The 21,260-nt window shown below is 37.0% G+C and overlaps 2 protein-coding genes across 3 annotated transcripts; one reads left to right on the top strand and one right to left on the bottom strand.

Annotated features, from left to right (window-relative positions):
• Positions 1–465: 465 nt before the first annotated feature.
• On the bottom strand, positions 466–2,715 carry LOC122024671 (protein XRI1-like). 2 transcript variants are annotated; one of them, XM_042583339.1, is made up of 9 exons: positions 2,520–2,715; positions 2,201–2,262; positions 1,993–2,115; positions 1,795–1,916; positions 1,619–1,685; positions 1,454–1,535; positions 1,299–1,351; positions 1,112–1,192; positions 466–1,005 (listed from the first exon to the last, which is right to left on the bottom strand). In XM_042583339.1, exons 1-9 carry the CDS (start codon positions 2,558–2,560, stop codon positions 725–727), a joined length of 912 nt encoding a protein of 303 aa, XP_042439273.1. In that variant the 5' UTR covers positions 2,561–2,715; the 3' UTR covers positions 466–724. The 2 variants fall into 2 exon arrangements, with proteins under 2 accessions (XP_042439273.1, XP_042439275.1); XM_042583341.1 differs by having other exon boundaries at positions 2,201–2,259.
• Positions 2,716–4,915: 2,200 nt separating this feature from the next.
• LOC122023455 (ubiquitin carboxyl-terminal hydrolase 5-like) lies at positions 4,916–14,840 on the top strand. The gene is made up of 10 exons (XM_042581569.1): positions 4,916–5,044; positions 5,112–5,207; positions 5,570–5,989; positions 8,678–8,818; positions 8,898–9,068; positions 10,444–10,701; positions 10,807–10,949; positions 11,336–11,884; positions 13,607–13,880; positions 14,451–14,840. The coding sequence occupies exons 2-10, from the start codon at positions 5,154–5,156 to the stop codon at positions 14,628–14,630; spliced, it is 2,190 nt and encodes a 729-aa protein (XP_042437503.1). The 5' UTR covers positions 4,916–5,044; positions 5,112–5,153; the 3' UTR covers positions 14,631–14,840.
• The last annotated feature ends 6,420 nt before the right edge of the window (positions 14,841–21,260 follow it).

Raw genomic sequence — 21,260 nt, 5'->3', positions numbered from 1 at the left:
CCTGTGCACTTTACAAGTTTCATACTCCTGCATGAACAATATGATTCATATCCTCCTGCCAAACTTTTTGACAAATAGGGAAACAGAACTGCCTCTTTGAATAAAGAGATATTCTTCTTTACATGACAAGAAGATTAGATAAAGTTATGATGCAAAAGTACCAAGATTCAGAAACATAGTACCTGGAAACAGTATGTTTTCATTTATGATTATTGAAGAAATTCCAAATACTCCTCATCAATTGGCATTTAGCCTAGCTTCAGTTCGTTGGGTGTGATGAACATATAGCACACAGATAAGTTCTAAGTTAAAGCTCAAACGAGAGCTTCTCCAAGAAAATAACAAGCTCATCAAGAAACTGTAAGGGATAATGCTCCCAATCTAGCAAAGAAAAGAGTATTACAAGCAAAGAAAATCAAGAGTAACAAAAAAAGCCAATATCATTTGGCTAAACACAGGCTCAAATTTCACAAGTGCATATTTTGATTGGAATGAAAAGGCAAGTTAGTGCCAATTAAACAGATCAGATTCAGAGAATGAATTCTATCTGAAGCTGCAGAGTAGCCATATCAGTTAACCAGTAAATTAAAAGAAATAAAGAATCCAAAAGACTCCACGACACAAGATTTTTCAGTTTAAGTACGTAAGACCAGCTTTTGATATTTGAACATGTTTGGTGCCTCACTGAAATGAGCACCAATGTCAAGAAAGGGAAACTATCCGCTCAACCTTTGGTTCTTAGAATAGTAATGCTTCCTTTGCCTCCTTCAGTGAGAATCTTAGTCTTCACAACAACAGGCTTCCCAGAAAAAGCTGAGGTTGGATAATTGATTGAAGGATCATCAACCATCTCATTTCTAGGTCTTGATGGTGGTGGAGCAAGAATCCGCTGATTTAAATCCTTCAAAGTCAAGTGTCCTTGAACTTCAGATGGTTTGACGAGGGTAAAAGGATAAGCCACAGAGGTAGTTAACTTTGTCAGAGAATTGATATGAGATTTTCTGCCTGAAAAGGATAGTAAGGAAATGAGTCACGAAGCGTTTTGAGCACTCAAAGACATTACTCTGTCTTAAATCAAAATAGGATGTTAGGCAGTACCACAAGATACTACCTTTGAATATTTTAAGAGTAGCAGATTTAGAGTGGTTGGGCAAGAGCTTAGTCCTTTTATCAGGTTCTCCATCGAGGAAATCTATGAAAAACAAGGGAGAAGTTTGCTAAAATAATATTCTCAGCATTAAAATTCTAATATAAACGAGTCACTTTGTTTTAAACTTCTTTTTCACTTCTCTGCTAACCTGAAACATCAATTTGACTATTGAGTTTGACTTGATCATTCATATTGGAAGACCTACGGTGAAATTCAGCATCAGGTTATCAACGGAATATAGCAAATCAGTAAATTCCGACCATGAAGCTTGGAAGGGAAAGGATGTCTTTAGAGTTGCAATACATCTCACTATCATTGAAATAGTTGTCCAGCCACTCATCTGTGGACGGATCCAAGACTTCATTGCTGAAAAGAAACCTATCATCTACCATAAATTATTTGATTAGAACACCTAGAAATACACATCTACGACAGCAAAGTTTCTGTCCAAGGTAAGAAAATAAAAACCTGAGCTTGCGGGATTCGGCTGTAAATTTTCTGTCCATACTTTTACTGACGCTGAGTCCTGCTGAACCTAAAGTAAAATCAAGGGAAGCAAGTGAATGCTTTAACCGTATTATAATAGGTGTGGCGATGGGTTTAGTTTATGCATTTGAAGAAATAGTCTAAGGTCAAATAATTACTCCAGCGCTCAGATGCTCCTTGTTGGCTGTGCCACCATCATCATCAGAGGTAAAATGTAGAACCCGGCGCCTTTTAACTCTTGGTGCTCCTAGCGCTTCGTCCACATCCTTTTCACCTTCGTCTGCGACCATTTATCTCACTTAAAATTTAAGAGGACTTGAAACAATGGGAAGTGTAAACAATGTTGAAGAACATACCTCCCAAATCCAAGATGTCTAAGTCAAAATGACCAAAATCTCGAAGTGGAGTTTGATTTCCCATCGTATGCTGCAGACTCTCGCATTTTTCGTTGCTATCATCCCACAGACATTGAGGTAAACCTGTGAATTCGAGAAATAAGTAGAAAACGTCGACAAAGAAAAAGAAAAAAGATGCACAAAATTAAAGATGATTAAGAAAACAAACCAAGTTGGGAATCTCCGGACAGGCAAAATTCTTCTTCTCGCTGCCAATGCCACATATCGCTGCTACAAATTCCACAAAACATTAGCATGAAATTCCAAATTTTACTTTTAAAATCATCACACACCACCTTATTCTTCAATAAACACAAACCGAAACGGAACCAGACTCGCTTAACCAATGTAGACGTTAAGAAAATCCACAATAAAAACTTAGATTGAAAATCAAAGAAAAAAAATTAGGATTCCAAATCATTCGGATTCAGGAAGAGATCATCTGAATCGGATCATTCATGGACCAAACAATCCGGAAAACATCTCACATGCTGTTCGCATCGTCGCCATTGTTGCTATGGAAATCCATCTCACAGTGAAGGTACAACGAAATCAAGCCAAGCGCGAAGATAGCCGAGTGAGAGATGGATGACTCCTTTATCTGTGACCGGGACTGGCTTTCGATCCAGCGGCCGCCATTGATGCTGTGTGTCGTCAAGAGAAGAACAGCAAAAATAAATGCGATCCCCACGGCACGTTTTCCTCCCTCTCTCTCTCTCCTAGCTGTCTCTCTCTCCGTCCGAGGACAACTGTGAGGGATGTGAAAACTCGCAACCGTACATCGATGAACCAACGGTCATGATTCAAGGAATAGCATAATTACGATTAGTTTGAGCAAAGGTATTTCATTAAAATTGTACGCCTAAAATGTCTTATAATTTCATAGTTGTTTTATTTCCTTCTTCATCATTTTACATTTATTATTTCTATTTGATGAGTTTTCACATTTAAGGGGGCGTTTGGTATGAGCATGGGAATGAGAATCGGAATGGGAATCATTGTATTGTGGAATGGGAATGGGTATGAGCATGGATATCACTCTTAAAAGTAATATTTGGTTAGTTGCATACTTTCTATCGGAATAAATTAATATTTCCTTTTTTACCCTTAAAGGAAAATAAAAGAAAAAAATTAGATGTGAAAGAAAGATGAATGTGAGAGAAAAATATGATCAAAGAGAATGATGAGAGAGAAAGTATGATGAGAGAGAAAATGTGATGAGAAAGTATGAAGAGAGAGAAAGTGTGATGAGAGAAAATGAGAAAAGAGAGTGTGATAGGAGAGAGCATGACGAGAGAAGATGAGAGAGAAAGTATGATGAGAGAGGATGAAGAGAGAGAAAATGTAACGAGGGAAAATGAGGAGAGAGAGTGTGATGAGAGAGATTGAGGAGCGAGAAAGTATTGCGAGAGAGAGAGTGTGATGAGAAAAAAAGAGAACAGTGAGTGTGATAAGAGAGATTGAGGAGAGAGAAAGTGTGTTGAGGAAAAAAGGAGGGAGTGTGACAAGAGAGATTGAGGAGAGAGAAAGTGTGATGAGAGCGAAAGTGTGATGAGAAAAAAAGAAAAAAGAGGGTGTGATGGGAGAGATTGAGGAGTGAGAAAGTATGATAAGAGAAAAAGTATGATGAGAAAAAAAAAGTAGGAAGAGAGTGCGACGGAAGAGATTGAGGAGAGAGAAAGTATGATGAAAGAGAAAGTGTAATGAGAAAAAAAAAGAGGAAAGAGAGTGTGATAGGAGAAAGAAAGTGTGTGATAAAATAATGAGAGAGAAAATATGATGAGAGAGAACAAGGAGAGAGAAGTGATATGAACAATAAATAAATAAATAAATTTTGATATTTGATATTAAGGGAGAAAATTTTAGTTTTAGGTCAAGGGTATTTTTGGAATAAGAGAATATTTTGATTGATGAAAATAAGGTAATGGCTCATTGAAGGGGAGGTATATGGGAATGAGTTATTACCCAATTTCAAGGATTCATTCCCTTATTCCTATTCCTATTCCTATAATCCAAACATTAACAATAGCAATCAATGATTCTCATTCCCATTCCCCACTTCTATTCCCCTAAACCAAACGCCCCCTAAATGTCATTCTACTCATCTACTAGTAAAAGGGTAGACCAGCTTAAGGGGGACAAGCCAAGCATAATATGTGAGAAAAAAAAGTAGTAGTTCCATTTCAAGTTGAAGGAAACATTGCCTCATTTCTAATTTAAGAAAGAATATTTTTTTAATGATATTTATGAAAGATTGTTTTTCCCATTATGGAATAATTTATTTCTATATTTGTTTTATTCTCCATCATAGCTATCCTTATAATCCCAAAAATATCAGACAATTGGTCTGGACTTACTCAAAAGGGTCAGCAATGATAAACACAATAAAAATTTGAGATACTTTGTCAATACATTTTATATGTGTTTTCAAAACTAGAAAAAAAAAACAATCTTGCTGTTTGTTTTTTAAATAATCAAGAAGGTTTATACCACAAACTACTATTACTATATTGTTATTATTTGTTTCAAAAGCTTGGCAAATTTTTGATATAGCATTGTGTAAAGCCTAAGCTTTAAAATTTGTGCACTTGACCTGAGTTCATTCTGCATTTACATTCTTTCTGTTTCCGCTAAGTTTGTTCATTTAACAGTCAATTTATATTCCTAAATTTTTCAAAAATTAAACAGAATTATCTTGAATTTACTTACATACTTCTACTGCATGTGCTTCTTTTATTGCTCAATTGGACACTTGTATCCATTTTTCACACTCATTGCTCATATGTATGTTGCCATTCATGAGTTATGTGCTATAATGATGTAATGAAATGCAAATTTAAGTTGTAAATTTTACATGAGGTGAAATGCTTATATCTGCTGGCTGTAACTCAACATAGATGTGTGTTTTTTTTTACACATCAATGGCTTTTGAGAGTTACCATAAATTTTGCAGGAGACAGTGGGAGAACTCCATAAAAAGACTTCTGAGGTTTTTGATTTACCCCTGGACCAAGTAAGCAATTATTCGTCACATATTAATTCTAGTTGTGTGGTTTAATATTCATTATCCACTGTTCCAGGTTTGTATCTGGGACTATTATGGTCAACAGAAGCACACGTTGATGGACAACATGGATAAGACTCTTGATGATGCAAACATACAGATGGACCAAGATGTAAGTATTTATTAAGTTTTTCAAATATTGCATATTTTACAAAATCTAAGTTGCCACCCAAACATTGAGATTGATTAGGACATGATTTTTTTTATTTCCAGTTTTATATGGCTGTGAAAATTTCTTTATATTGTATGGTATCTTAATTCATTTTGTCACATGGGAAGTAAAATAAACTATGAACATTGATCTTTCTGTTCATGGTTTATAACATCATCTTTACCTCATGTACTAATACAAAATTTTGATCTGTTGTCTTTTTTGTGAATATTATCCTGCTTAAAATTTTCTTACAATTGAAGTAAAATCTATTTGAAATTTCATACACATTATGATTCTTGCTACAATTTATTTCTGCACAGATTCTGGTCGAGATTCTGACTGATGGCAATGGTACCATTGATGGTGGATGTGCAACTTCTCTACAGGAGAATGGGTGTATGGAGAAGGATTCAGTGTCTCTCATTTTGGATCCTTCACATTCAAGCTTATCGGTTGCTGAAGGCTTGTCTACCAACAATTATGCTTCCAGAAGTTGCAGTTCTGAGTTCTCGCAAAGCCAATACTTGGCTTCCCCTAGTAGTGACTTGGATAATTTGCATGGAACGAATACCATTACTACAAGATCAGCCCCTTTGGGTCTCATTGGACTGCTCAACCTTGGAAATACTTGCTTCATGAACAGTGCCATACAATGCCTTGTTCATACACCAGAGTTTGCAAGATATTTTCGTGAAGACTACAGGCAAGAAATAAATTGGCAGAACCCTTTAGGCATGGTTGTAAGTATCTGTATCAATATTTTAAGTGGTCTTTATTTTTTCAAAGAACATGTCCTTTTGAAACTTTTTTTAACTTTTGTTGAAGCCAAACACACCATTAATGGAAAATTCTCAAATCTCCATAATTTGTCAATGTGATGTTTTTGGTTCTGATTATACCTACTTTTGAGAATTCCATTTTGAGTCATGAATTAAAATTCATGTCATGTTGCTAGACTCCGCAAAAATGTAATGTTATAGTCAAAGTATGACACACAATATAGGATTAAAACATTGTGCCGCCTGTGCATGAACAATACCACCTATGTCGTGTAGGATCAGGCAATATTGGTCGAGATGGATTGAAACCATAATCTGATTAGATTCAGCCCATATAACAAGGTAGAAGAACTTTGCCAGTTATAGGAAGAGGAGATCAAGATTCAAGAGACTATAAATAGTTCAAATTGAAGAGGAGTAAGCAAACAAAGGTCAATTGAAGTGGCTTCAAGCGTCAACAAAAGAAAGATGCTCCTAAATTGTGAAATCTGGTGACCTCTTTGTTGATGAAGGACTTAGGAATGGTGTTGAGTGGGGTTTGACTGATAGTTAGCTCACTGACTTCTTGATTTGGTTACCACGAGTCATGAACAGAAAGCATAATTCCTATTTGTGAGTTTTTTAAGAATCCGTCTACCATGAATTTGAAGGTTGTGACAATGTTATTGCAGATGACTCAGAATTTCTAGTTGCTCTTTATGGATTCCAAGTTGAATAAAAACCATGAGCAACAAATATGGCATGGCTGTGTCACAATTGGTGCTAGTGAAGTGGTTCAACTGGTGCTAGTGGAAGTGGCTTAGCTAGTGCTAGGAAATGCTTCAACTGCTACACCAACATTAAGAAGAAGTGCATGTTCATGTTCTCTTATTACAAGGTGGCATTGGTTGTTTTTACATTCCATAGGACGAAGGTGCATGATATATATTGCTGGGATTGATTTGATGATCTTCCTAGACTAGGGTAGCAAGCATACCAAAATTGATTATGCCTATATAAAGGATAAAAAGAAATTCATTAGCCAAAGGTACTCATAAATGCACCACTAGAACCTTCTAGGATCATGGATAATTCCTTTAGCATTATCCTTCCTATTGCTCTTGGGAAAGGCACTCATAAATACACTACCTTATACCCCTTTTCTCTATACATCTCGTTTGTTGTCTTGATACTATTTTGCTTTTCTTTCAACATTGGATTCTATTAAGATTTGACTATTTAAAAAGCTTTATTTGATCTAAGGTGGAGATAGGCTATGATAGATGATATGATGCCTTGCATTCTAATTCTGCTTTAGAACTTGCCTCTCTCTTTCTGTAAAATATATTGTTGATTGTAAATGAATGTTAATGATTGAAACATTCTTAATGGCTCAAATGGCAAACGTAAAGCTTGATTAGTGTGAAAGTATTGTAGGAATATATAGAGTTGACTATATGGATATATGCCCTTTTGAAGTTAAGACTGCTTCCTTTTGCTATATTCTAGTGGTTGCTACATTGATTGAATATAAAGAATGCTTTCCTCTATAGTAATTTGGATGAGGTATATATAAAACAACCTACTGAGCTTGTCGCTCAAGGGAGTTTGACTTCGAACAATTTAATAATTTCCATTTTGAAGTTGTTTATACTTATGCCTATTGGTTTGATATCTTTGCATCTCTTATCTATTTGAGTCTTCTGAAACTTTTTAGATTGTATACTAGAGATATATTATCAACTTTAAGGGGAAAATTGTCCTAAATTATGACAATTATAAACTCATGCTGATCTAAAGCAGTACAATATAACAGTGTATGACTTTATGTTGATGTTTCACTCTTATGTTTTGTCTTGGAAGACCTAATCATAACTCAATCTATTAAACAGGCTTGGCTTCTCTGTTGGAGAGAATGATCCCTTCTAGATTACCTTACAATGAATTGATCCAATAGAATAAATCAATTTGAGTTCAAAATTCCAGCTTTATTTTCTTTGTATTTGGTTAAAAATATAATTTTATTTTAATTCTGTTTTATTTTTTAGAACATGGTCTATTTTTTCTGAAGTTTTTTGAAAGCCTTCTGTTGTTCCTATTCCTACAACCAACAATGCCTTTTTTGTCTCTAAAGATTCTATTTTCTTGCAAAAGATTTCTAAGCTGCACAAGCCCGTGAGATCATCCACTGAGGCACATAGACTATTATGTGCTGCATCACTAGCATTCATCACTTGATTTAAGAGCACTAGACTTGCTGAAAAGCTTAAGTTCATTTTCTTATTCCAAAAAAAGGAAGAAAAAAATGATTGTTTCTGCAAAAAGTTCCTTCTCAAATGTTTACTGGATGCTGTCTCCTCATGAAGCTCTTTTGGATTTTCAACAAGGGTCTGCTACAGTTCGAATTCGGTATCATTTTGTTGGCCAAAGTTTGTTTTTAGCTCTATTCTGCGTTCTTGATATTGTAAGTTTGCATAGCTTGGTAACAACTAACTAGAACACATGATATGCCTATTTTTCTTTTGAGTCAGATTATTTAAATGGACATTATTATTTGATGCACAGTTCACAAAGGCCTAGGCTGCATGTACTTATTTTTGACTGTTTGGTTCTAAAATTACTTTGAATTTTTAATGTTGGATGTTCTAAATCTCAGTGGTAGTTCTGCAGGGTGAGCTTGCATTAGCTTTCGGGGAGTTATTGAGGAAACTCTGGGCTCCTGGGCGTACTCCTGTTTCTCCTAGACCATTTAAAACGAAACTCGCACGGTTTGCACCTCAATTTAGCGGAAATAATCAACACGACTCGCAGGTTTTCCTGTTAATTCAATGTCTTCAAATCAATTTGGTTCTTTGTATTACCACGATGCAAACTCCAATTGATCATTCAGGAGCTTTTAGCCTTCTTGTTGGATGGACTTCATGAGGACCTGAATCGTGTAAAGCATAAACCTTATATAAAATCAAAGGATACAGACGGACGACCTGATGAAGAAGTTGCTGATGAGTTTTGGGCAAACCACATTGCTCGAAATGATTCTATAATTGTTGATGTGTGCCAGGTACATAGGATTTTCAATGAAAGATTTATACACATTTTTATTATTGTTATGATATATCTATATCTATATCTATATATATATATATATAAAGATTAATACAGTGTAAGGTGTAAGAGGTAAAGAGAGCTTAAAAAATGTTAGTCAATGTTCTAAAAATTGATTTAATTAGTTTGAATTGATAGCGATATTGCCTTGCATACGTTTGAATGGAGGGATAAACTTCCCAGAGTTATTGCTGACTCAAGCAGTTTGGATAAACAACTTGATAATGAGATAAGGGTTTATGATAATGATGATCTATATCATTGTCACTCAGGGTTATGTCAAATATTTGCTCTTCTTAGCTGGTTAATGTTTAGTTATGTTTCTGCAGATGATAATATCAGATGGCACCAAGTAGCTTCTTAGTGTTCAAGATGTCAATCTTTTCACTTTATTTTCTTTCATACTTCCATGTTTTTTAGTGTTAAACTTGCCATTTTAAACTACTGCTTCCTCAATTTTGCATCTTACTATCACTGCCTCTGCATAAGCAGAATTCTAGTAGTCATAAAACATCTCAGGTTTTACAATCAGAATTTGAGAATTTGAAGCAAGCAATTAGGGGTAATAAATTAAAAAATAATAGCTTCAATAAATGATAAAAAATGAGAATAAATAGTTTGAAATGGTTTGTATATGTTCAAGGGCCGGCCAATGGATAATATATTTAGATATGTTGAACAAACTAGAGTTGAAAATCTAGTTACCTGAGGGAGAGCAAAGAAAACTAGTGATGTAGCTTCTGCTTCAAATAGTCAGAACTTATATATGACTTGATGAATTGAATTGGGCATCAGATGGTTCGAGTATTCAACCAGACATCAACAAGATGTCTGAATCATGTTCCTTCCTACTAACCTAGGTAAATAGGTTTAGCATCCAACATCAATCACTGTTACCTCTGGAATCCTGATTTTTCTCTTGTTAGAAATTTAGTTAATTTTAAATATAGTATTGGTCATTAAGTTTGTAATACTTTTCTCAAACATAATTTTATGACGTAATGATAATTTTTTGATCAGAATCAGTTTGACTGTTGCCTTATTGAGCTTCAAAAACTTTTGCTCTTTTTTTAATTATACCCATTGCAAACAAATGGGCTTCAAAAGATGCATTGCACATGAGTTTGGCATAAAGTTCGGCCGTACAATAGGGGAAAATTTGAACTTGCTCAAGATGTTATTACAATAGAAGAATTTCTTTTGCCACAATGTATGAGAAAATTATTTGGGACAATATCATTTTACAATATTTTGAAATTCCTTTGTGTTGTTAAAGTCTCCGTAGGTCCATTCAATCTTCATTTCTGTAGCTGATTACTATAACATGGCAGGGGCAATACAAATCTACTCTGGTCTGCCCCGTTTGTGGGAAAATTTCAGTGACATTTGATCCATTTATGTACCTATCATTGCCTCTACAATCTGCTTCCGCTCGGACCATGACTGTTGTGGTTTTGACTAGTGATGGGAGTACACTTCCAACCACTTGTACTGTAAGTGTACCAAAGCAGGGTCGTTGCCGGGACTTGATTCAGGCTTTAAGCAATGCTTGCTCATTAAAAAACGAGGAGAAACTTTTACTTGCAGAGGTATGCGAATTTCATATTGGTAGAGATTCGGTGGACAGTGCCTCATTGGATTAATACTCAAAAGAATAGTTTTCTTCTTCATTTTTTTGTGAAAAATTTACACAGATACGCGGCCACAGTGTCCATCAACTTCTAGAAGATCCTTTAATGCTGCTATCAACCATTAAAGATGATGATCACCTTGTAGCTTATAAGATACCAAAATTGATGAATACTGTATACCTTCAGTTTGTGCACCACCGCCAAGTGTATGTACTCCCTGTATCAGTAACTATTATCTGCATAAATATTCCAGTAGCTGTAGGGAAGATACACTTTAGATGTCTGGTATATGTTGTTACTGATTTTACCAATTGAAATTGTTGTTCTACTATCTTATTGACCATAACATGTTAATTTATTTGTTTGCGGTTTCATGCTACAAGACACTCCTTGTCAATTCTTTTTACTTCTTTCCAATATTGTTTTGATTAAATTATTTCTGATCCAGTCCTTTTTTTTTTAAAAAAAACTTTCTTTCTATTTCTAGTGCTACCAACATAAAGTATTCCCTTTTTTGGCTTTGGTTGTTCATTTTTCTGTACATGATTTTCCAATTTGCTTTACTGCTCATGTTCAATGTTGAATCTTGCAGCGGGTCTGGCAACATCAACAGCTCAATGGCCTGGGAAACCTACGGCATACCTTTGCTTGCATCAGTTTCAAAAGATGAAATCACTGTGGGTCTTATACGAGAGAGACTTCAGAGGATGCTCACCCCTATGCTAGGAAGCGATGGAACTTACTCTTCAAGGTCCTCAGATCCCTGTATAACTGATGGTGATCAAGGCAAATCAAGTGAAGCATGTTTAATATCTGGTGAGAATCAAAACGATCAACAACACTGTAATACAAAATCAACCTGTAACATGCATATTCAGTACATTGACGAAAATGATACATGGGTTGATTTATCATTGGAAGACAAACTTTTCGCACTGCCTAGGCTATCAACATCACTTATTCTTTTTATTAATTGGTCAAGAAATGATATGAAGAAGTATGATACTTATCATTTTGAGAACCATCCCGAAGTGTTCAAGTATACTCCTGCACCAAAGAGGAGTCGTAATGAACCTCTCTCACTATATACATGTCTGGATGCCTTCTTGAGGGAAGAACCACTAGTGCCTGAAGACATGTGGTTAGTATAATTTCTTCTTTCTTAGTAGGCAATTATGTTGTGCAGTGAAGTTCCCTTTAATTGTTTCAGTTAAAATTTTGGAGATATTGTTTCATTATCTGAGAAATTGTGATCTAGGGAGGAGGTTTATATTCTATGTTGTAGGCAAAATGCAATAACAATCAAAAGGGTCTTCTTGAATGGTCCGCTCAAGGCTGGGTTTGTTGTTGGGATCTAGGCCAAAGGAAGCTAGATCAAGTTGGGGGAAGGGACTAGCTTCTATTAAGCTTGCTGTTAATTGGTCTTTGAGGTGATTTTTGGTGGTGTCAAGCTGTGACATGACCGATGAAGGATGGTTGTTTCCTCTTGGGTTGAGGGACTCCTTTTCTTGCTCTATATGAAGGGGTATTCTGTATTTGTACGTTAATAGGGGGATGTGAGGGTTTTACCACATCAATTATTGGGCTTGTGTTCCAACCTCTAGTGATCTGCATTAGTGCTAGCAGTTTTTTGTGTGTTCGGTCTTCCACCTATCATAGTGGGCCACAATTGTTACTAGTGAGTCAGACCTTGCCTTTAGTTGGGATGGGTTTCAGGCTATGTGTCGCTCCACTATAATTAGGTATGAGCTAACAATTACCACTTGCATCAATTGCCTCCTCATACTATCTATTTTGAGGTGATTCAAAGAAAATATAATATCCCATTGTGATTTTCTATCAGGTTCATCATCTTGTCAATCTTAGTTTGTAGATTCTGTGCAAGTAATTGCTCCTTTAGATATCTTTTTCTCAAGGGCAATCTCATTTTCATTGTGTTGCCTTTAAGAAGGCTTTGTTGGCATTTTTGCATTGGCAGAAATTTTACTTGCACCTGAAGTAGTTTATTTTAGTTTTGTTGGCTAGTTTTCCCTATGATGTTAGATCAAAAACTCAATGATAGAACAAATGAAAACAATTTGTGGTTGCTACTAAGGGGGACCTTGACTGGCGTACAAGCATTTGACACTGGTGTGTATCCAGTGTTCACTGTGGCAAAAGGCGAATATGCTCGCCCCTAGCGCTCCCGCCAACCCGCCCCAGGGCCAACACGGAGGAGGTAAATTACGGGCGGCTACTAGCCTTTGGAATAGTGACTAGCACATAAGAGAGACATTTACCTCGATTTTGCTGAGATTGAACCCCAGACCTCATGGTGGCAACACCTCATGGGCTAGCCACTAGACTGTCCCGAGGGGACGTGGATCTAGTGTTCACACGTCTATATGTAGTTGTTACATGTGGTCAATAGAAATATTGAGTGTCCATCTAGTGTGTCAGTGTCCAAGTGTAGATATCTGATATCTGACACAAGTATAGAGTGTTATGATGAGAAGTTAGTATCAGAGGTGGGGGATGACATTTAGGCCATGTGTTCAAGCATAGATGGGTACAAGTGAAGTAATTACCACTCGTGTGACTTGTTTAGGAGAATGATCAGAGGTTTTGCCAAATACTTGGAGTTTATGAGCTGCAGCTGCCAGAAATTTCTTGTTATTTTCTTGCTGTTATACTTAGAAACGTGAATTCTGCGTTTTGTATATCTAGCATCTTCCATGCTAAAGAGATGTTTGTAATTCCCAGCCCTTGTTAATTTGTGATGCTTTCACTAAATGAAACAAACATCGCTTCATTTTCTTTAAAGATCTATTGTCTTCACTCATGTTTAGTGCTTTCAACATCAATTCAAACTGTTACTGAATAGGTACTGCCCAAGTTGCAAGGAACAAAGACAAGCGAGCAAAAAGTTGGACCTGTGGAGGCTTCCTGAAGTTCTGGTTATTCACTTGAAAAGATTCTCCTTCAGTCGGTCCACAAAGCATAAACTGGAAACCTTTGTTAACTTTCCAATTCATGATCTTGATTTGACAAATTATGTGGCACACAAAAAAGGCTCCCAGCGCCAGATGTATGAACTTTATGCCTTGAGTAATCACTATGGCAGTATGGCAAGCGGGCATTATACTGCTCATATCAAGGTAAATTTTCATCCACTAACATTATATTATGTTTTTTTTTGAAAATTTTGCCAATTATTTCCGTATGCAGCTCATCCTAGAAAGTTGTCATCATCAAACTGTTTTAGTTCCCAACTTTTTGAGGTGGTCTACATGTATCTTACACTCCATCTAACAGAACTGTGATTATTTGCCAACTTGTTTTTCACAGAAATCCATTAAAAATTGATTTTCCATTTTGGTGATGAGATTTGAGATTTCCAGTAAATCATGGTCTCTGTCATGCATATTTTGCTTTGTCATCTTGGAGAACACCAGAGTGCTGCAATCCAAAAGGCCAAGGACACCTGCTCTTCTTGCAAAACTTAGGAAGTTTGTGTCATGTCATCTGCATTTTCGGCATTGTTGTTCTCAGTTTGCACTGCTTTTGCATGAGAAATGCGTAAACTTCTTTTTAGTTATATGAATTCTGAACAAACACTAGCAGAATGCTTTTTGTTCACTGCTTCAGTAGCTTTAGCTTTTATCTAATTACTGGCTAGTAAAAGATGAAAGATGATAAAAATATTAATTTGTTTTTCCCTTTTGCAGCTTTTGGATGAAAATAGATGGTACAATTTCGACGACAATCACATTTCACCTATCAACGAAGAGGATGTGAAATCTGCTGCAGCTTATGTGCTGTTTTACAGGCGAACTAGAGAAAATGCATCAGCAAGCATCGGTGTTGAGTCGTCTGCAAATAAAAATTATACTTTTGGTAAAAGATGAATTTTATCTAATCTTTTGTAGATTAGATACTAGGAAGCAAATATCATGTATGGTTATTTATTCTCGGAACTGTCCTTGAATATCTGGGAGGTTTTTAGGAGAATTATGCTTTATAATCTTCTGTATATGTTGTGTAATTCATAAAAATGAGGCAACTTGTAACACTAACACAGAATTTTAATGGAAACAAATTTTAAAATCTTGCCATAAGTACAGCTTTCTCTTTTTTTGTTATTATTATTATTATTATTATTATTATTATTATTATTTTAGAAGTTAGCACTTTGTAAATTTGGTTGTCAGGTTATGCAAGTGGAGATTCAAATTGTGTTTTTTAAGTAGTTGTTTATTAATTTTTATTTTTTTAATTATATTTAATTTTATCTTAAATATGAGGAATTAAGTTTTGTTAGTTAATTTATTTTAAATCTCAAGAAATAAGTTTAATTAGTTATTTTTTCGTTTAGATTTTTTTAAGATTTTGAGAGTTATATAAACTTATGTTTAGATGATGTTTAAGACAAGTTATTTTAGTATTGAATCAATTGGTTTTATGTTATGGTTACATTTCTTTTGTTCTTCTATGAAGTTTTTTTTAAAACCTAGCTTAAGCTACTTATTTTGTTATTTTTTTCTTGTTTTCTCGTTAATTCCTTTGAAACATCAAGAAGTTTTTTTTAAAACCTAGCTTAAGCTACTTATTTTGTTATTTCTTTCTTGTTTTCTCGTTAATTCCTCTGAAACATCACATCCCAGAATAATTTATATTCTGCTCGGCGTGAGTTGATATCAAAACTTATTAAGATCCAATGGAGGGTCATCATGGACATGGTCGTGGTCGCAACAAATAAGTTCCGAATAAGGGGAAGCCTAACACCGTGATCGTAATATCCAGGATGTAATGATGATTGAGGATTTGCAGAAGCAAGTTGCGGAATTAACCCAATGTCTGACAACACGGGATTTTGAATATTGTGAGATTTCTGATCATAACTCTGAGTCTACTTTTGAGAATCCATATCATCGTTGTACTACGTACCGGGAACACCGTAGTCGAGAGGAACGGTATGGGGACTTTGGTTTCCAAGTTGATCTTCCTGATTTTTTTGGCACATTACAAGCGGAATGCTTCATTGATTGACTCAACGAATTAGATAGGATTTTCGAGTACAAGGACGTACCTGATCACGTCAAAGTAAAATTGGTCGTTATCAAGTTCAAGGGGTGAGCCTTAGCATGGTGGGAGTAGCTTCGGCGATCACGAGAGAGACAAGGTAAATCTAAAATCATCGATTGGGAAAAATTGAAAAAACTTATGAGAGCCCACTTTTTTCCCTTTGGTTATGCACAAACGTTGTTTCAACGACTCTATACATTGAGGCAAGGGGCTAGAATCGTCGACGAATATACGGAGGAATTCTATCAGCTTATTGCTAGGAACGATCTATCTGAAATCGAGAAGCAAATGACAGCGCGATATTTAGGGGGATTACGACAACCCTTATAAGATTCCTTGAGCTTCCACTCACTCTGGACTATTTCAAAGGCTTATCAACGAGCTTTGACAGTTGAAAAAATAGTTAAACCGTAGACCAACAAATAAAAGCGATCAAAACAATCGAGTTGTTCGCCCTTAGGAGTTGTGCCATTCCCAACAGCCACCACAAGGTAATTCTAAGACCTCTATCAAGTGTTTTCGATGTGATGAATAGGGGCATCGAGCATCAGATTGTAAAAGATCCTTAAAATAAAAAAAAAACAAAACTCTGCTGGTTGAGGAAGACATGGAGGATGAATTCGAACAAATTGATGAGCCGATTTACGACGATGATATCGATGATGAGATTTTTTATAGAGATGGTCATGAGACTCTCGTCGTACACAAGAGCCTACTAGTCCTCAAGGAAGAATCAGAAGAGGATTGGCTGAGAACTAGCATCTTTCACATAACTTGCACAGTTATAAACAAAGTTTACAAGATGATTATTGATAGTGGAAGCTGTGAAAATATTGTATCTGAATAAGCTGTGCAAAAGCTGCAGTTGAAGACAGATCATCATCTAAAACCCTACAAGTTATCATGGCTGAGCAAAGGGAGTGAGGTAACCGTAAATAGAAGGTATCTTTTAACTTTTCTATTGGCAGCAAGTATTACAATCGAGCATGGTGTGATGATGTGTCAATAGATGCATGTTATGTATTGTTGGGACAACCTTGGCAATATGATCGTAGCGTCATCCACGATGGACAGAAGAACATCTACACCGTCAGCATCAAAGGGAGGAATATCGTATTGGCTCCTCGACGAGAAGGAACCCCTTCAAATTTGATAACCAATAACTCTATACTACTTTCTATGTCCAGATTTTTGAATAAGATGAAGCACGAAGACATGACCTATGCTTTGCTTCCTTGTAAAAGCGATGAAATAGACTTAGACTTGGATTTACCAGCTGAGGTGCAACAACTCCTATCCGACTTTGCTGATTTAATGGCTGAAGACCTTCCTCCGAAACTTCTCCCTATGAGAGACATTCAATACCAGATTGACCTCGTTTCGGGGTCAAGCTTACCTAACTGGCCGACATACCATCTTAGCCCTAAGGATGTCGAAGAACTACAACAAGTTATGGAGCTATTGAGATGAGGCTATATTCGTGAGAGTATGAGCCCTTGTGTAGTCCTTGCCCTACTCGTGCCAAAGGAAAATGGTTCGTGGCGCATGTGTATTGATAGCAGAGCCATCAACAAAATCATAGTGAAATATAGATTTCCAATTTCTCGCTTAGATGACATGTTGGATCAACTTTCCAGTTCAAAGATCTTCTCCAAGATCAATCTTAGGAGTGGATACCACTAGATTCGAATTAAGCCCGGAGATGAATGAAAGATTGCCTTCAAGACACAACATGGGTTGTACTAGTGGATGATCATGCCTTTTGGACTATCCAATGCACCCAACACGTTTATGACATTCATGCATCAAGTCTTGCGATCTTTCATAGGAAACTTCGTGGTTGTATACTGATCTGGCGATAAGCATAGGAGGACCCGCATGGACAAGGGTCAACGACACGTGAAGGTCAAGGTCAGAGGGGTCAACCTACGGGTTTGGCCGATCGGAGAGGTCTCATGACCGCCCGACCAAGAGAAGTCTCATGGCTGCTCGGCCAGGATCGTGCCAAGGCTGGTACGAAGATAGGTCGACCACGAGTCGGGCTTTTGACGCTCACAAATTGCCAAGTACAGAGGAATTGCTGAGCCGAGCGGCATGTCCGCTCGGCTGAACTACAGCTCAACCAAGGAAGCATTCTCGCTCGGTCCGGCATGCATTCAGGTCCGAGTCCTATGGGGCCGAGCGGCTCTTCCGCTCGGCCCGAAACGGACAAGGCGCAGAAGGGGACAAAGGGAGCAGCTAAGGATATCCTTCTTGAGGCGTGTGTCGCCGACAGATAGCATGGTTGGCGGCTGGACCGGACAGAGAATCGTATGGTGAAAATTTCCACTGTCACGTCAGAGATATGCCCGGACGATTGCGGCATGACGCCAGGTACGCTTTTCTGACACGACCATTCCATGTATGTTTTGAGGAGCGTGCACGTTTTGGGATCGTGCACGCATCCCCCCGGGAGCCCTATATAAGGACCCCCAGGCTTCGACGGAGGTATGCATTCTACATCACTGTAGCTATAGTTTTCATTCTCGTCATTTTGCCTCGATCTCTTCCCGCCGGAGTTGACTTGAGTGTCGGAGGGCCGTTGTCAGGAACCCCTTCCCGGCTCGGTTTTGTGCTTGTAGGTTCTCGCTGGAGGTTCACAACAGTCGAAGGTCTATACGTCATCACCGGGAGCGCCACGTCCCCAGCGTTCATCGACTCAGCACTCGGACAGGATCATATACTTTGGCAACATTTTCATTTATAGCCCGACACGAGCTTTGCACCTTGATCACCTCCGCACTATTTTTGAGAAGCTAAAGGCGAAACACTTGTTCATCAACAACAAGAAGTGTTCTTTCTGCATGACCTCAATTTCGTTTCTTGGATTTATAGTATCTACCGATGGTGTTAGTGTAGATCCATCAAAGATAAACACAATCTTAGAGTGGTCGCAGCAAAAAACCATTCATGACGTCTGAAGTTTTCACGGATTAGTCTCCTTTTACCACAGATTCATTCAGAATTTCAGCTCTTTAATTGCTCCTATCATTGAGTGTCTCAAGGGGCGCGAGTTTAAGTGAACTGAAGAGTCTATGACTAGTTTTCAACTGGTGAAGCAAAAGATGGCAGAAGCACCCTTTCTAGTACTTCCAAATTTCGACAAACTATTCGAAGTAAATTATGACGCATCTAGCATTGGCATTGGTGGTGTTCTAAATCAATCAGGATGCCCTATTACTTTCTTCAACGAGAAACTATCTGGTGCTAAGAAAAATTACTCTACCTATGATTTGAAATTCTACGTTATTGTGCAATCCTTGAAACATTGACGTCATTATCTTGTGCAGAAGAAATTTATCTTGTCCACTGATCATGAGACTTTGAAGTATATCAATGACCCACACAAGCTGAGTAGTCGACACGCCAAGTGGGTAAACTACTTGTAGGAGTTCACCTTCACGCTGAAGCATTAATCCGGGAGTCTCAATCGTATTGCAGATGCTCTTAGCCATCGTTCTTCCCTGCTTACTACCATGAGCATTAGGGTTGCTGACTTTAGATCTTTCTTAGATATGTATATTGATGATCCCTCTTTTGACAAGATATTTCAGGAGGTAAATAATGATTTTAGCAATAATTTTATTTTGTACAATGGTTATCTATTTCCTGGACTACGATTATGCATTCTAAGGCAACACATTATCAGTGAATTGTGTAACGAAGGATGCTTTGGCCGAGATAAGACATTAGCCCTCATCTCTTCCGACTTCTATTGGCCCAAGCTAACCAGTGACGTAGCTCATTTCGTAGACCGTTGCTTTGTCTGTCAGCAATCTAAGGGAATCTCACTAATGCTGGTTTGTATACTCCCTTACCAATTCTCGAAGCCCCTTGGTGCGAGGTTAGCATGGATTTCGTATTGGGTTTACCTCGCACCCAACAGACTATAGATTCTATTTAAGTTATGGTGGACCAATTCTCCAAGATGGCTCACTTTGTAACGTGCAAAAAAACCATGGATGATGTTCGGATTGCCACCTTCTTTTTCAAAGAGACTATGGTTTACACGGTATTCCGTAAACTATTACTTCAGATTGTGATACTAAATTTGTTAGACAATTTTGAAAGACTTTATGGGGAAAGCTAGGGACAAAACTAAACTTCAACAACGCCAATCACCCTCAGACGGATGGTCAAACCGAGGTAGTGAATTGAAGCTTAGAAAATCTTTTAAGATGTCCCATAGGAACCAAATCGAAGCAATGGGATTTGATTTTACCTCAAGTAAAATTCTCGTACAATAGATCAAAAAACAAGAGCACTGGTTTGAGTCCTTTTGAAGTTGTTTATGGACTAAACTCATCCAGGGTACTAGATTTAGTCCCTATTTCACGTCCAGGACAAGCTAAACCCAAGGCTGAGGAGATGGCCGATCATCTGTGAGTTATTCATGAACAGGTTAAGCAAACTATTAAAGAAAGTAACACTGAATACAAGATTAGGATAGATCGACATCGATGTCAAATTCTTTTTGATATTGATGATATGATTTGGGCTATATTAATTCGTGATAGGAAGTAAAATGCTATTTGATAGAAAAGTTTTTCCCTAAAATAAACATACGGTGACATCTCCTAGGAAGTTATTGGGCTAACCCTTCTTTTTAATGGACTAAATAATTTAGGGAATCAATTCATGATGTTTGTCTTCTCGAATTTTTGGGCTTGATTGACCATTCATCAACGAATTTTATTGAAGGAAAGTTCATTAACATTCAACGCACGGTGCTGGAAGTCATCTTTGTCAGTCCCTTGTACCACCTGCACATTTGCACCTGCTAATAGCTTTGCCTAATTCCTCATCCGATCGTCTAATAAGGCTGGATGCATCTTTCCACCTGTTAAGTTATTCCAACGGAATACAGAAGGAATGGGATGTTGAAATTGGACCAACAAACAAGTAAATAAATTACTTGTCTTACACTAACAATAACAACACTACAACACCTTTTTTGTGGATCACTCACAATTCTAAGACAAAGAGGAAAACAAAAAAACTTTGACTCACAAATTGATACTTGATTGATGAATGAAACTAAATACAAGGTAGAGTATTTATAGTACTCTTCATACAATCTGGACCATTCAATTAAATTAAATCCTAGCCATTGAAATTCTAATTCTTATACATGAAATGAGAAAAACACTCTTGACCACACATTTAATTTTATCTTTTACCAAGTCGTCATCTTTATCTATTAGAAAAATAAATAATTAAATAGCAAATCTTATCTATAACTCTTATCTTTTATTGGATAAGTTTTATCCTTTATTTGGGTTGGAGTTGATATTTAACACTCCCCCTCAACACCAACCCTTTGTACTATGCCGAGTTGATCACGAAACCTTTTGAATTTGCTGGCGCTCAAGCCTTTTGTGAACAAATCTGCAACTTGATCATCTGTATAGATT

This window comes from Zingiber officinale, chromosome 9B (genome assembly GCF_018446385.1).
Source record: "Zingiber officinale cultivar Zhangliang chromosome 9B, Zo_v1.1, whole genome shotgun sequence".
Lineage (NCBI taxonomy): Eukaryota > Viridiplantae > Streptophyta > Magnoliopsida > Zingiberales > Zingiberaceae > Zingiber > Zingiber officinale.
This window is presented reverse-complemented; position numbering and strand designations above follow the sequence as displayed.